The 12,874-nt window shown below is 30.4% G+C and overlaps 2 protein-coding genes across 2 annotated transcripts; one reads left to right on the forward strand and one right to left on the reverse strand.

Annotated features, from left to right (window-relative positions):
- Positions 1-1,701: 1,701 nt before the first annotated feature.
- LOC119668113 (venom protease-like) lies at positions 1,702-2,748 on the reverse strand. The gene is made up of 3 exons (XM_038077511.1): positions 2,686-2,748; positions 2,500-2,634; positions 1,702-2,445 (listed from the first exon to the last, which is right to left on the reverse strand). Exons 1-3 carry the CDS (start codon positions 2,732-2,734, stop codon positions 1,739-1,741), a joined length of 891 nt encoding a protein of 296 aa, XP_037933439.1. The 5' UTR covers positions 2,735-2,748; the 3' UTR covers positions 1,702-1,738.
- Positions 2,749-7,062: 4,314 nt separating this feature from the next.
- On the forward strand, positions 7,063-12,731 carry LOC119677335 (girdin-like). The gene is made up of 6 exons (XM_038088638.1): positions 7,063-7,125; positions 10,477-10,893; positions 10,953-11,263; positions 12,030-12,111; positions 12,174-12,370; positions 12,440-12,731. Exons 1-6 carry the CDS (start codon positions 7,063-7,065, stop codon positions 12,729-12,731), a joined length of 1,362 nt encoding a protein of 453 aa, XP_037944566.1.
- Positions 12,732-12,874: the final 143 nt, after the last annotated feature.

Consider the following 12,874-nt stretch of genomic DNA (forward strand, 5'->3'; position numbering starts at 1 on the left):
GGTTATTGTAGCCAACCGTCCATCAAAAAGCAAGCATGTAAACGATTGACAAGACATAGCACAATGGGATGAAATAGGGAAAATAATATGAAGATGGGAGTAAAAAAAAGTAAGAAATAAATTAGAGATAGAGATTATGAATCTAACATGGTCCAGATAAAGAAATATTGCCATCTCAACAGGGTTGTAGTCATAAATTAATAGGGCTAAAATTTGTATGTACATTTGACTAATAAAATTTATAAAAAAAGAATAGATAAATGAGCTGTAATTGGCGGTACATAATTGGGAAACTATACTTTTTGCCGCACAAGGACAGCTTGTTGATAACCTTATTGTTAGACAACCGTGCTCTCGAAGAAAATACTGCACCGGGATAGATCACGAAAAGCTCAATCCCATGTTGTTGTTGTGATAACCCGTGGAAATCTATGAATTACTTACTGGTACAATCCCTTTTCGGAATGGTGAACCGCACTTGGTTGTCGAAGTTGACAAGTAACTCTTGGACGTAGATCCGGCCGCTTTTAGAATTGCCCTAGTCTAGAGTCAACGTCACTGATATTATCAAAGTTGCGCAAGTGGTCGATGTATTCATGATATGAAAAAAAAAGGATCCATCTATACGACAGGGAGGAAGAAACAAGGCTGTATTTATTATAATCGAATTTGAACGTCCATCTGTGTGTTACGAAAGAAAAAACTGTTTTAAAAGTAACTGGTTATATCCCTTGAAAATGAGCATTTTAGATTCCGCATGAAAGCGACTAATCTAGGACATTCAATATCAGCCGATTAAAGATGAAGAGCAGAGTTTTGACGAGTTTTGAAATTATTCCAATGCGTTTCGCAAGGAGGTAGACTCTATGCTGGTGCAGCATAAGCCTCACTGGAGTGTCCTATTGGTTTCGGTGTGTTCAACAAGGTTACTTTACCTGTACTCTAAAAACAGTTAACGATCTCATCAAGTTGCCTTAAGTCTTCAAGTGACCGCATACAATATAAAAAAGGCAAGTGCACTGTTTATTATTACAACAATACTTCTCCATCACAGACTAACTTTGTCTGACTTAGTCTGACAATATGATTTGGTAATGAATTTGAAACCTGAATAAATTAATATCCATTATTATTTAATAGGTATTAGATACATACAATTTTTTATTAATTTGTAGCAATATTTTTATTTATTTATTTTATTTTATTACAATTTATAAATAATATATTATATTAATAGGTATGTGATACATACAATTTTTTATAAATTTCTAACAATATTTTTATTTATTTATTTTACTTTTATTTATTTATTTTATTTTTATATATTTATTTTATTTTTATTTATTTATTTTATTTTTATTTATTATAATTTATAAACAATATGTTATTTAAATAGGTATTAGATACATACAATTTTTTATTAATTTGTGGCAATATTTTTATTTATTTATTTTATATTTTTTTATTATAATGTATAAACAATGTATTATTGTAATAGGTATTAGAGACACAATTTTTTTATAAATTTCTAGCAATATTTTTATTTATTCATTTTATTTTTGTTTGTTATAATTTATAAATAATATATTATTTTAATAGGTACGTATAGATACACACAATTTTTTAAAAATTATTTTGAGAATAATTTTTTAAAAATAATATATTCAAATTATATATTTAAATTATTTATATACACTCTCTTTTTACAATTGTTACTTGTCTTATAAATCATATTGATTTAATCACACGACTTATTCATATTAGTTTTAATAAAATCCAAATAAGGTGCGACTCTTATAAAAATGTCATAATAACTTATATATGCCAATATTTTACTATCTAATAAACCGATTAAATAATAGTTATGTGGCTCTCCATCTTTAATTGTAACTCCCATAACAGGTGAACCTGAAATAAGGTTATGGCTTTGTGCACGACTTAAGCATATATTTGTATCGTTTATATAGGGTAACCATCCGCCCATATTATTTTGGCATGTTCTCATGCTTATGACCATACCCATTGTTTTCAGCATTTTTGAATTTTTTTTTGAATTTTGATATCCTACATATCGTAAGTATTGCGCTAAATGATCGTTTGGAGACCATTCTTCAGGTGGCAAACAAATTGGTCTGACAAATTCTGTTATATTAACTTCTGTCGCAAGCGTCAATACTACTATATCATTATTACCGGTACGATTTTGAAACCTTGGATGTAATGCGACTTCCATAATACTGTATTGTTGAGGAACTTCATTGCAGCTACTATTTTTGTGCATACAATCGCGTTTAGTTACACTGTTTGCTATATCCCAATCACCTAGAATTACTAAATTTGGCATTAGTGTTTTATCTATAAAGCAACGGGCGCGAGATAGCATATGGCTTTTGCTTATTAATACCGCAATGCAAGCATAGTAAGTCGTGTTTTTAGGATCGGTTTCTGTAAGAAATCAAATTAGAGTTACAAAATTTTTTTTTGATGATATATATTTACCGCTTTTGTAAGCTATTCGACCAACCCATGGAAATTCATTTATATGTGCCACATTCTTCGATAGAGCATAAAAGGTTGGATCCAGCAAACCACATTCTTCTTCAGCTCCAATTGTTGAATTTATTTGAACAAAAACTATAAAAAATTTAAAAATTGTTCAAAAAAATAAATTAAAATTTTATTTACTTAATATGAGTGTGAGACTCTTTAGTAGATTTGATGCGTTGGCGAGCATATTTACTGTGCAAATGTAAAGTATTTTAGGAACAATTGCTTAAAATTTTATTTTATTTATTATTATTCGCATAAAACATATACATTGTTCCAATTGTTAATTTTTAACTGAAGTGATAAATAATAAAAAGTACATAACATATCCATGACTAATCTGAAGTACACTCCCAACAGAAGTAGAGATTAAAAGCATAACACTTCAGTACCGACATATACTAAAGCAACACTTAAAAAAAAAATACATATATATATATATCTTTATATCCAAATAAATGTACTAAATTATACAGGCAGTAAACTTTTCGTTGAAGTTTGTATCTTCAATTGGACAGGAAAATTATGGAAATAACATTTACCTATAATTGACCGCGTTTGTATAACGATTTCTAAGTATAGAACCCCACCTGAAAGCAATTATATAAAAGGTTGACAAAACACTAAAAAAAGGTGGGATGGGGAAAGTAATATAGAAAGAGAATCAAGTAAATAATAGCGCTCATGTTGGGATATTAAATTTAACCGAAGTCTATATGAAGAAATTTTACCACTTCAACGGGGTGAAACTAGGCCTCAAATTTGTTTGTGCCCTTAAGGGAGAAAATAGATGGAGCTCAAATAAATCAATAGGGTTCAAACAATAATTGCTTAGTAGATGGCTATATCCTGAACTTATTTGGATAAGTTCAGTATCTAGTATCCTGCTGCACTAGGAAGAGAACATGCTGTTAGACAACCGTGGTCTCGTAGACAATACTACTTCCATGTAGAGAGCGGAAATAGTATTTATTAGTGTTATTACTGTTGCCACAGGGGTGCCGCATGGATTGTAGTGTGTATACCTATGTCTACATTAATGCCATATAATTTGATAACATTTAATTTCTGAATATAGTCACAATGCTCTCTCAACGGGTATATAAAACCACACAAGATTTGTAGACATGAGGTAAACAAAGTAAGCTGAGCTAGAAGCTGAGCTAGAACACTACGCTACCATAGTGTTACGATATACAATCTTATGTATACATAGCTATATGCGCTGCAATGCTCTGTACTTAGATCTGAATCATTAATAATGGACTAAATAAAGTCAGTCTTGATAAAAAAAAAGTAAACAATCATTTTCACAATTATTTTTAAGCTCACTATAAGATGTCTATCTGTATGACATGAAATGAGAAATTGTTGGGATTATAGCTGATTGTTCTATCTATTAAGGACCATTTTAGATTCTGTTTGAAGACGGTTAACTTGTGATATGTGATAAGGTTTTATTTAGTTGTAATCTAGAAAGGTTCCATTACAACACACCAGAGGTTAAGTAACAATCGAAACAATGAATTTCTTTGAGCAGATCGCAGCTAAAGGTAATAGTAATCTTATGTGGTTAACAAAAGAATTCTTCTGAAGCACTTACTATAAATTATATTAAAAACTTGCCAGAAACAAAACAGCAATCAGAACAAAAAAATTTTTTTGAACGGATAAGAGTTGAAGTTCAAGGTAAATTAATTAATTCAAGAAAATAGCTCTTCAAAACCTGCATAGTTCTAGAGAACTTAATCTGTAATGTTCTAGCATTTATATTTATATTTTTTCATCTGGTTGCTTAAAGCTTTCCCGGTCGCAGAACTAGCTTTAAAAATAGCTTATACTAGTCATTTGGGAAACGAACAAAGTCGTTTAATCTTGTACTATCTCTTAAAACTTTGTACTTAAAACAAATTTAAACTATACCATATATATATATGAACAGAGTCCTCAAAATCATAATTTTATTTTATATTTATTTATTAATTAAGTCAATATTAATTTATTAACTATTAATTAATTTAAACATGATTTAAATATGATTAAATAAATTATTAATTAACATAATTAATAAATAAAATTAACCAAAAGTTTAAAAGTATGTGATATTATAAGCCTGACAAATTTCTATATACAACTTATTAAAATATTTACTTATTAATTAAATCAATATTCATTAATTGGTTATCAATTACTTATTAATAAAGTCAATATCTATAAATAAATTATTAATTATTAATTAATTTAATCATATTTAAAATAATTAATAAATTATTGATAAATAAATTAAATTATATTTATTATTTATGTATATTACAAATTTTATGTTATAAAAATTACAAATTTTTATATAAACTTATTAATTTATTTACATATTTTCTATTTATTTTACCTATTCATCATTAGGTTATTAATTACTTAATTATTAATATTATTATATCTATTATTAATATATCTATAAATAATTTATTATTATTAATTTAATCACAATTAAATGAATTAAAAATTTGTAAATAAATGATAAGTTAAAACATATTTATTATATTATAAACTATGTTATGTAATAAGAAGATTGAAAAGATTATAAATTATAAAGATTATAAAGTTTTGCATACAACTTATTACCTATTACCTATTAATAAAGTCAATATTCATCAACAGGTTATCAATTACTTATTTACTTATTGATTAAGTCAATAATTATAAATAATTTATAAATTATTAATTAATTTAATCATATTTAAAGAAATTAATAATTTTAAATAATTAATAATGACTAATTTTTATATACAACGTATTAATATATTTACTTATTAATAATATAAATAATACATGTGTATTTTAATATTAATATTACATTATTATTATATTAATATTATATTATTACTATATTATTATAATATTATTATTATATTAATATATGTACATTAATATTTATTATTTCTGCAACAAACCATTAAAACTGTTAGTTTTTAATTTTAATTTTTATATAACTATAACTATATAACTAGCATGCAATTAATAATGTCTCTGTAAACAGAATAATATTGAAGTTTAACAATTAAAAATAAAATATAATTAATTAATTTAAATATTCTACAGCTGGTTTATGATTTCTTTCTAATATATATACAGCAAAATTTTACAGCAAATTAACAAGACTTCAGAAAAATGTGCGAAAATAAAAGTCAAGTACGGCTTTGGGTCAGTTGGCTAATGAACGCTGACTCTGAGCTTCAAATTTGGCAGGGCACGAGCTCAATTCCTGGTACTTGCAGTCTCAAAAAATTATTTACGTATAATTAAATACAATAATTATTTCCAAAACCACTGATGATGAGTATTTGGTAATACTCGAAACAGCTATTATGGCCAAAATTTCAATTAATTAAAATAATATAAAAAAAGACTTATGTAAATATTTATTTATTATAAAAAATTGTGTTATTTAAAATTTATAATTTATAATTTATTATAAAAAGGAATTTTCGTTGTTGTATTTTACTGGAGTTCGAGTAAATTGGGGTAAAGTAAAAGATTTTCCACTGCACTTATGTAAATATTTATTTATTTGCAATAAATGCACTTATTTATTATTTTTTTGGTTAAAAGTTTTCAAATTTATTTATTAAATATTTTATAAAATTTTCATATTGGTAACATCTTATTTGCCTAATTTTAATCCAATTTACCCTTCTTGAAATTTTGGTAAATACCAACATTCGCTGCCATACCGATATAATTTACTAATATCCTCAATTTACCATCAATTAACTCGAACTCGCACAAGACCGAAGTAGGCAATATTTAAATAAACTGTTTAACTGTTTTTTGCCGGTTTTTTTTCACTCCACTTATAGCAACCTTTCATATATATTTATTTATTTATTAAATGAAATCAAAATGCAACACTGTAAGTGAATAAATGTTGCACGTTTTTAGCAACATGTTGCCTAAGTGGTGGTAGTTTTTATTGTTGTTTTGCGTGTTTATTTGCTTTCCAAATTTCAGCTAAGTCGTTTGCATGGAAAAAATTGTGGTGTTCAAATGATTTAAATAAATAAATAAAAATAGAAAAAATTATGTGAAACTGTAATCAGATCTTGTTGGAATATAATGTAGTGCTAAAATATAAATAAAAAGTGTGCAGAATTCTAAAAGATTTAAGTTATTTTTTACAAGCAAAATTCAGCGAAAAAAAGAAGCCTGAGGCAAGCTGCCGCTTTGATGTTATTTTTTTGTTTTTGCTCTAGAAAAACTCGTTCGTGTTGTAATTTTAATGTTGCGTGTGGTGCTGCAATCAAATTGTCAAAAGTAGAAAGAAATAAAAATAAAAAAAAATAAATAAAATAAAAGACAGTGTCCAATAGTTACATTCCTATGTTTGGAAGCGCAACATTTGCATCCTTTTTTGATTTTGCTTATTTGGCTTATTTGGCTAATAGCAAAATAAACATCATATAAAAGTATTAAAGGACAACGGGTGTCAGGCGGGGTGTTAGGTGTTAATGGTGCAGAATGAGTGGCGCAGCAAATCCCATGGAAATTGACGAATTCATTAACGGAGCACTTGTGTCATGGGTAAGTTCAATACTACGACGTTATTCTACAGTTGCAGTTCGCTTAATTGGTGTTACTTCGGTACTGCGGTACTTCGCTACTTTGTTCCATTGTTTATTGCGATGCTCATCGCATGCATAAGAAATCATTAAAATTAAAAATTAAAAATTTACATACAATTATAAGAAAAGCAAAGCGATCGCACACAACATATTGATGAGTTAGCTCTTGTGTATTTCCCACATCCCAATTGGGTTGCTTTCTGCTTGGCGTTGTGGACGGACTACGTCTCCACAAACAACCAAACAAACAAACAAACACAAGGTCAATGAAACGGAATCTGTTTAATTTACTCCAAACGTACGTGCGTGTGTATGTTTCTTCTGCGTTAAGTTTTTCATTTTCACGTCGAAGACATTTTATTTTGAATAGAAAATTGCTTTGCTATTTCTTCAATAATACAAAGAAATTATTACACATTCAATTCAATCGGTGGGCTTCCAGCCAAATGAGGTGCAAGCAAAATCGTTGAGGTAAACAAGTTCTATTATTTATCAGCTACCATTTGTGCGGTACGTTTTTCTCTTATTCAATTAGTTTTTATTCAGCCTTGCTAAATAATGAATGAAGCACATTTTTTTTTTGGCCTTTGGCAATTGAAGAAAAAATTATTAACTTCAATACCTGAGTTTCACATAAACCGGAAAAAGTTAAAAAAAAGAGAATTTTTTTTAATGAATAGGTGCTAATTGTGATTATTTTCTTATATTGTACAAAATTAATGTTGCCGTATCTGCACTTGTTATGGCTAGGTGCGGTTGGAGTGGCGGCCTTGTGCCCAAAGGCCACTTAAGCTGAAATGCCGGCCTGTTGTGATATCACCGATTAGCGTTGCTCATATACATAAAGGATTCTAGTAAGAACCGCAGTGGTCAGCGTACAAACAACGCTCAATCATCTGTAAGTGAAACAGTCGGACAAGTCTATAAACATGACCACGTCCCAAACTTTGCAGAATGACAGCTTTGTCAGGGCACTGTACTTATTATACTTTCGAAGACCCCGAAGGAGAATTACAGGTCTATTAGATCACTAAACCTATTATGCTTTCAAAAACCGTAAAGAATGACAACTCAAGTCAAGTCAATATACTTGTTATAATTTTAAAGATCCCTAAGGAGAACGACAGGTCTTTCAAATCACTAAACCTATTATGTTTCCTAAGAACCCGATTGAGGATGACTAAGCATAACAGGGCCTTTAAAGATCCCATAGAAAATTGGAATTCTTTCCTCAAAACTTAACTTTGCCATATAAATATAAACTTCATGTGTACAGTCTTTAAGTCGACTTTGTGACAGTAATGAAAATAACAGATTTCTTAGTATGAATAGATTTCTCAGTATGAATAGATCTAAACTGTCTTTAGCAAATATGTAACAGCTCATTTGAGTTAGTAACGAAACTGACAAGTTTCTCAGTATATATAGATTTGAACTAATTCTAGCAAATCTGTAATAAGCTAAACTAACGAACAAAGAAAAATGGTTAAACTAACCTAAACGAATCTGTAATTACAGTTTTTAGAAAACAAAGTAAACTAGCAAACAAAAAAATAATATTTCGGTGGTGAAGAAATAAAAATAATGAATCAATACTCTTGTCTTAGTGAAATGATAACATCAACAATTAATATAATGTTTACATTGACATCTAATATAATGTAGCCAATATCTGTGAGGTCGAATACAAACGCAAACTAACTGCTTTTCTCATAGATAAAGTTTCCTCTTCAAAACCACAATTGTCCGCAACAAAGTTTTTAATAGGCTATCACCTATTATCTCCTGGAAAGAGGGATCTTATCCCCGTGGGGCAAGAACTGTTCTAGCCCAATTGTGGTAAACTGACAGCTTTCCACACGGATGTAGTTTCTTCTTAAAAACCACAGTTGCTATCGAGTTTTTAATAGACCATCGCTTATTATCTCCTGGAAAGATGGATCTTTGCCCGGTGGAGCAAGAACTGTTCTAGCTCAATTGTGGTCAGGATATAGTAATGTTTTGAGCAGCTACTTGTCTCTACGTGTGTTAAATGGTTGTATAAATTCCTGCCTGGTGTTCGCACCATAACTAATCCTGTAGCGAAAAGTGGTACAATTTTGAGTGAGTTTTCGGAGCATTGTTAGTCACAAGTAAAACCACTGTCAAATACAAACACATATCTGCTTGTAAAATCCTTTTGGGTAATGGTGAATGGCACATGGTCGTCGTGGTTGACGAGTGGCTGCGGGACGTAGACTAGGTTTCTCTGAACAAGGGTTTATTGCAGTTTAAATCCCACCTACTCCCAAGTTGGTCTTCTACTGGGTCTCTGAAAAATGGTTTACAACCGGTGCGACATTCTACGTAAGCGTCAGGCTAAAGAGCTAATTCATTCTTATAGTTACGCTAAGATGTCCTTCTTCAGCAGAACAGAGTTAAGGTTGTTGGTGGGATATTAACGGGCCACCATGGACCTTAATAAAATGTAATAAAATGTGTATATCCGAAGAGATAGATTGTTGACTCTGTCTGGAAGCAGATGAGACTTACATTCTCTGTGACTGCCCAGCCAGAACTACTCTCCCTTCTGACATTAGGAGGTTTCAATGGTTGACATTCTGGCTTTCTGTTCTGTTCAGTAAGGCACAAAAGATCACCTATGGTCGCAGTGTTCCGCTCCGTTGTGAGCTGGTACCCTGTTTATTTCTATTTCTATACTCCCAATTCAGGCCTTTTCACTAATTCCCCTTATCCTTAATCACCCATCATCCATTTACATCCTAACCCATGTATTCGTCTTATAAATCGAATATCTGCTTAGTACTTCTCCGGATCGGGTTGACTTCAATTTAATATACCTAAAAGCAGAAACGAATTATAAGCTCCCAATACAGCTCAAAAACATTGTTTTTAGACCCGTCGTTATGACTTCATCATCAACTAGCAATGTGAAATGTTAAATTCAATTCTTAAAAAGCAATTGAATGGTGTTTGCATAGTCTATAATACCGAGACATATTCGAATTTGCTAACTATTGTCCATATTTTTAGTTATTAATAATTGCGAAAGTTCATCGGACGTTACATTGAAAACCAGAAAGTATTTATGCTTTTAATAAACTCAGTTAATTATTCCCAAAAAAAAAAAAGCGAAGCGATTGATAATTAATTTTTACGCAATAATTTACTGCTTTAAATTAGCTTGCAAATTTAAATGCTTTCACTTATACAATTTCATAATCATTATTGCTTATAACTTTTAATTAAAAATAAGTTTACGAATTTCACATAACAATATCTCATGCATATCTATATTCTCATATTGCAGTTGGAGTCATGTTTACCGCGCCCAGAAATACTTACAGGCTATTCTTCCCTGTTAGATGGAAGTATAGTACACAGCGTTTGGTTGCAAATCGATCCAGAACCACAAAATCATCTCAATGATCTACATACACTAACCGGAATAACACTGTGTATAGCACGTGCTAAGAATTTTGAATGCATAGTTCGGAATTTAAAATCTCTGTTTGAAGAGGAATTTAATCAAACTATACTTGTGCTTCCTGATTGCTTTACATTAGGTTATTATCCTGAAACGAAGCATGGCTTAGAGCAAATGAAAATATTATTAACTTTATTGCTTGGTGCTGCTGTGCAGTGTCCAAATAAAGAGCTTTTTATTGCAAGAATAAAAGAATTGGATGTGGATATTCAGCATGCAATTGTCGAACTCATTAAGCAGGTATATTATGGATTAATTAAAGATTAACTGATATTAAATAAAAAAATTATTATTAACAGGTGACTGATAATCATAGCTTGGTGCTGACAGAAGAATCTATTGATCTACTAACACCAACTGTTATGTATAATCATATACTTCGTCTAACAAAGGAGCGTGATAATATGTATATGAAATGGATATCATCTATATGTACAGAGCCAGATGTAAATATGTCCTCATGTGTGGATGGAAATGCTAGTTTACCGCTGTCACCATCAAGTAGCTTGAAATCTTCCTGTACACCATCTTCTTCCAATTCAGAAAGCAATCATTTGGCTGTTGAATTAGCTGATTTGAAATCTAAACTGCGGAAGTTGAGACAAGAATTGTATGTTTGATATATATCTTTTCTATTTTGGATATTGAAATGGATATCTTACTTAATATTTAGTAGGAGTATTAGTTGTTATTGTAACAACCCGCTGGGACCTGTAAGCAGATAAAGTTAAAGGATATACAAGACAATTACATGGTTGGGTAGTGCTTGAGGGTAATAGATGAGAAATGAGGATCGGGTGGAATTGGGTGGGTGAAATTTAATCTGGATTCTGATGGAAAAACCTGGCCACTTTAATGGGGTGGCTCTAAAGATCAATTAGACGGAGGTTTGTGTGCGTTGTAGAACAGGAGAACGGATGGGCGACGTCATGGAGAGTAGAGGTGCAGTTTAGGCACACATCAAGAAAAAACGTGTTTATGCGTGACAAGTAACTGTTTAGGACTCGGCTATATCCTGATCTCAATTGAGCTAGGACAGTTTTTGATGCACGAGAGAGATGTCGTTCTTTCATGTAGATGTTAGGTGGAGGTCTATTAAGAACCTGGTTGTCTGACAACTTCGGTCTCGAAGAGAATACTGCATCTGTAAGGAGTAGTAGTCTTTATTAAATTTACGTTATTTAAAAGAATTAAATGTACAAAATTGGGGTAGAATTGGTAGAAATTTAAGTACTCTGCCCTCAGGAAGAAATCACACTAACTTCGAAAAAAAAATCCTCCAAAATAAACCAATAAGCTTCTATAATGATTATTACCGTTAAATATCATTAATTGATACAAAAATGTTTACAAAAAGACTTTTCTGTTTATTACAGGGAAGAAAAGGCGGAGAGCCAGTTGGAATTGCGTGAAGAATTGGAACACAAAAGCGCACAATACGAAAAACTTAGATCTGAGGTAAGAACAATTTTTGAAAAACATTTTTAAATTTTTGATTATGTTTCTTATTAAACTTTTAGAGTCAGGAATGGTATGCAGAAGCTAAACGTGCAGCAGCTTATCGCGATGAAGTTGATGTGCTGCGAGAACATGCTGAGCGTGCAAATAGGCTTGAGATCGAAGTGCAAAAATTTCGTGAAAAATTAACCGATGCTGAATTTTACAAAACTCGTGTTGAAGAATTAAGAGAAGACAACCGCATGTTATTAGAAACAAAGTATATAATTAATTTAAATTTTCTTCTTTTATTATTTGATAAATAATAAATTAATGTGTGTTATTGTAGAGAAATGTTAGAAGACCAATTACAACGGTCACGTAAGCGTTCTGAACATGTTATGACGCTCGAATCTGAAATAATTAAATATAAACAAAAACTTAATGACATGGCATTGGAGCGTGATGTCGATCGTTCAAAGTTGGAAGAACTATTAGAAGAAAATACACAACTGCAATTAGTGGCCAAAAATTTGAACACAACTCAAGAAATTGATAAATCATTTTCGGACAATGAAGACGAATGTAATTCAGGCGATAACAGTTTATCTGAACAATTGACAAATAATGCACAGGTTTAATATATTTAACTTAAAATTTATAATGTATTAATCACATATTATTTTTAGACTCGTGCCTTAAAACTTGAACTTGAAAACAGACGACTTGCTGCTGCACTTGATCAGCTAAAAGAATCTTCATTCCATGAATCAACAAATAAAAT

The sequence above is a fragment of the Teleopsis dalmanni genome, chromosome 1, assembly GCF_002237135.1.
Source record: "Teleopsis dalmanni isolate 2A chromosome 1, ASM223713v2, whole genome shotgun sequence".
Classification (NCBI taxonomy): domain Eukaryota; kingdom Metazoa; phylum Arthropoda; class Insecta; order Diptera; family Diopsidae; genus Teleopsis; species Teleopsis dalmanni.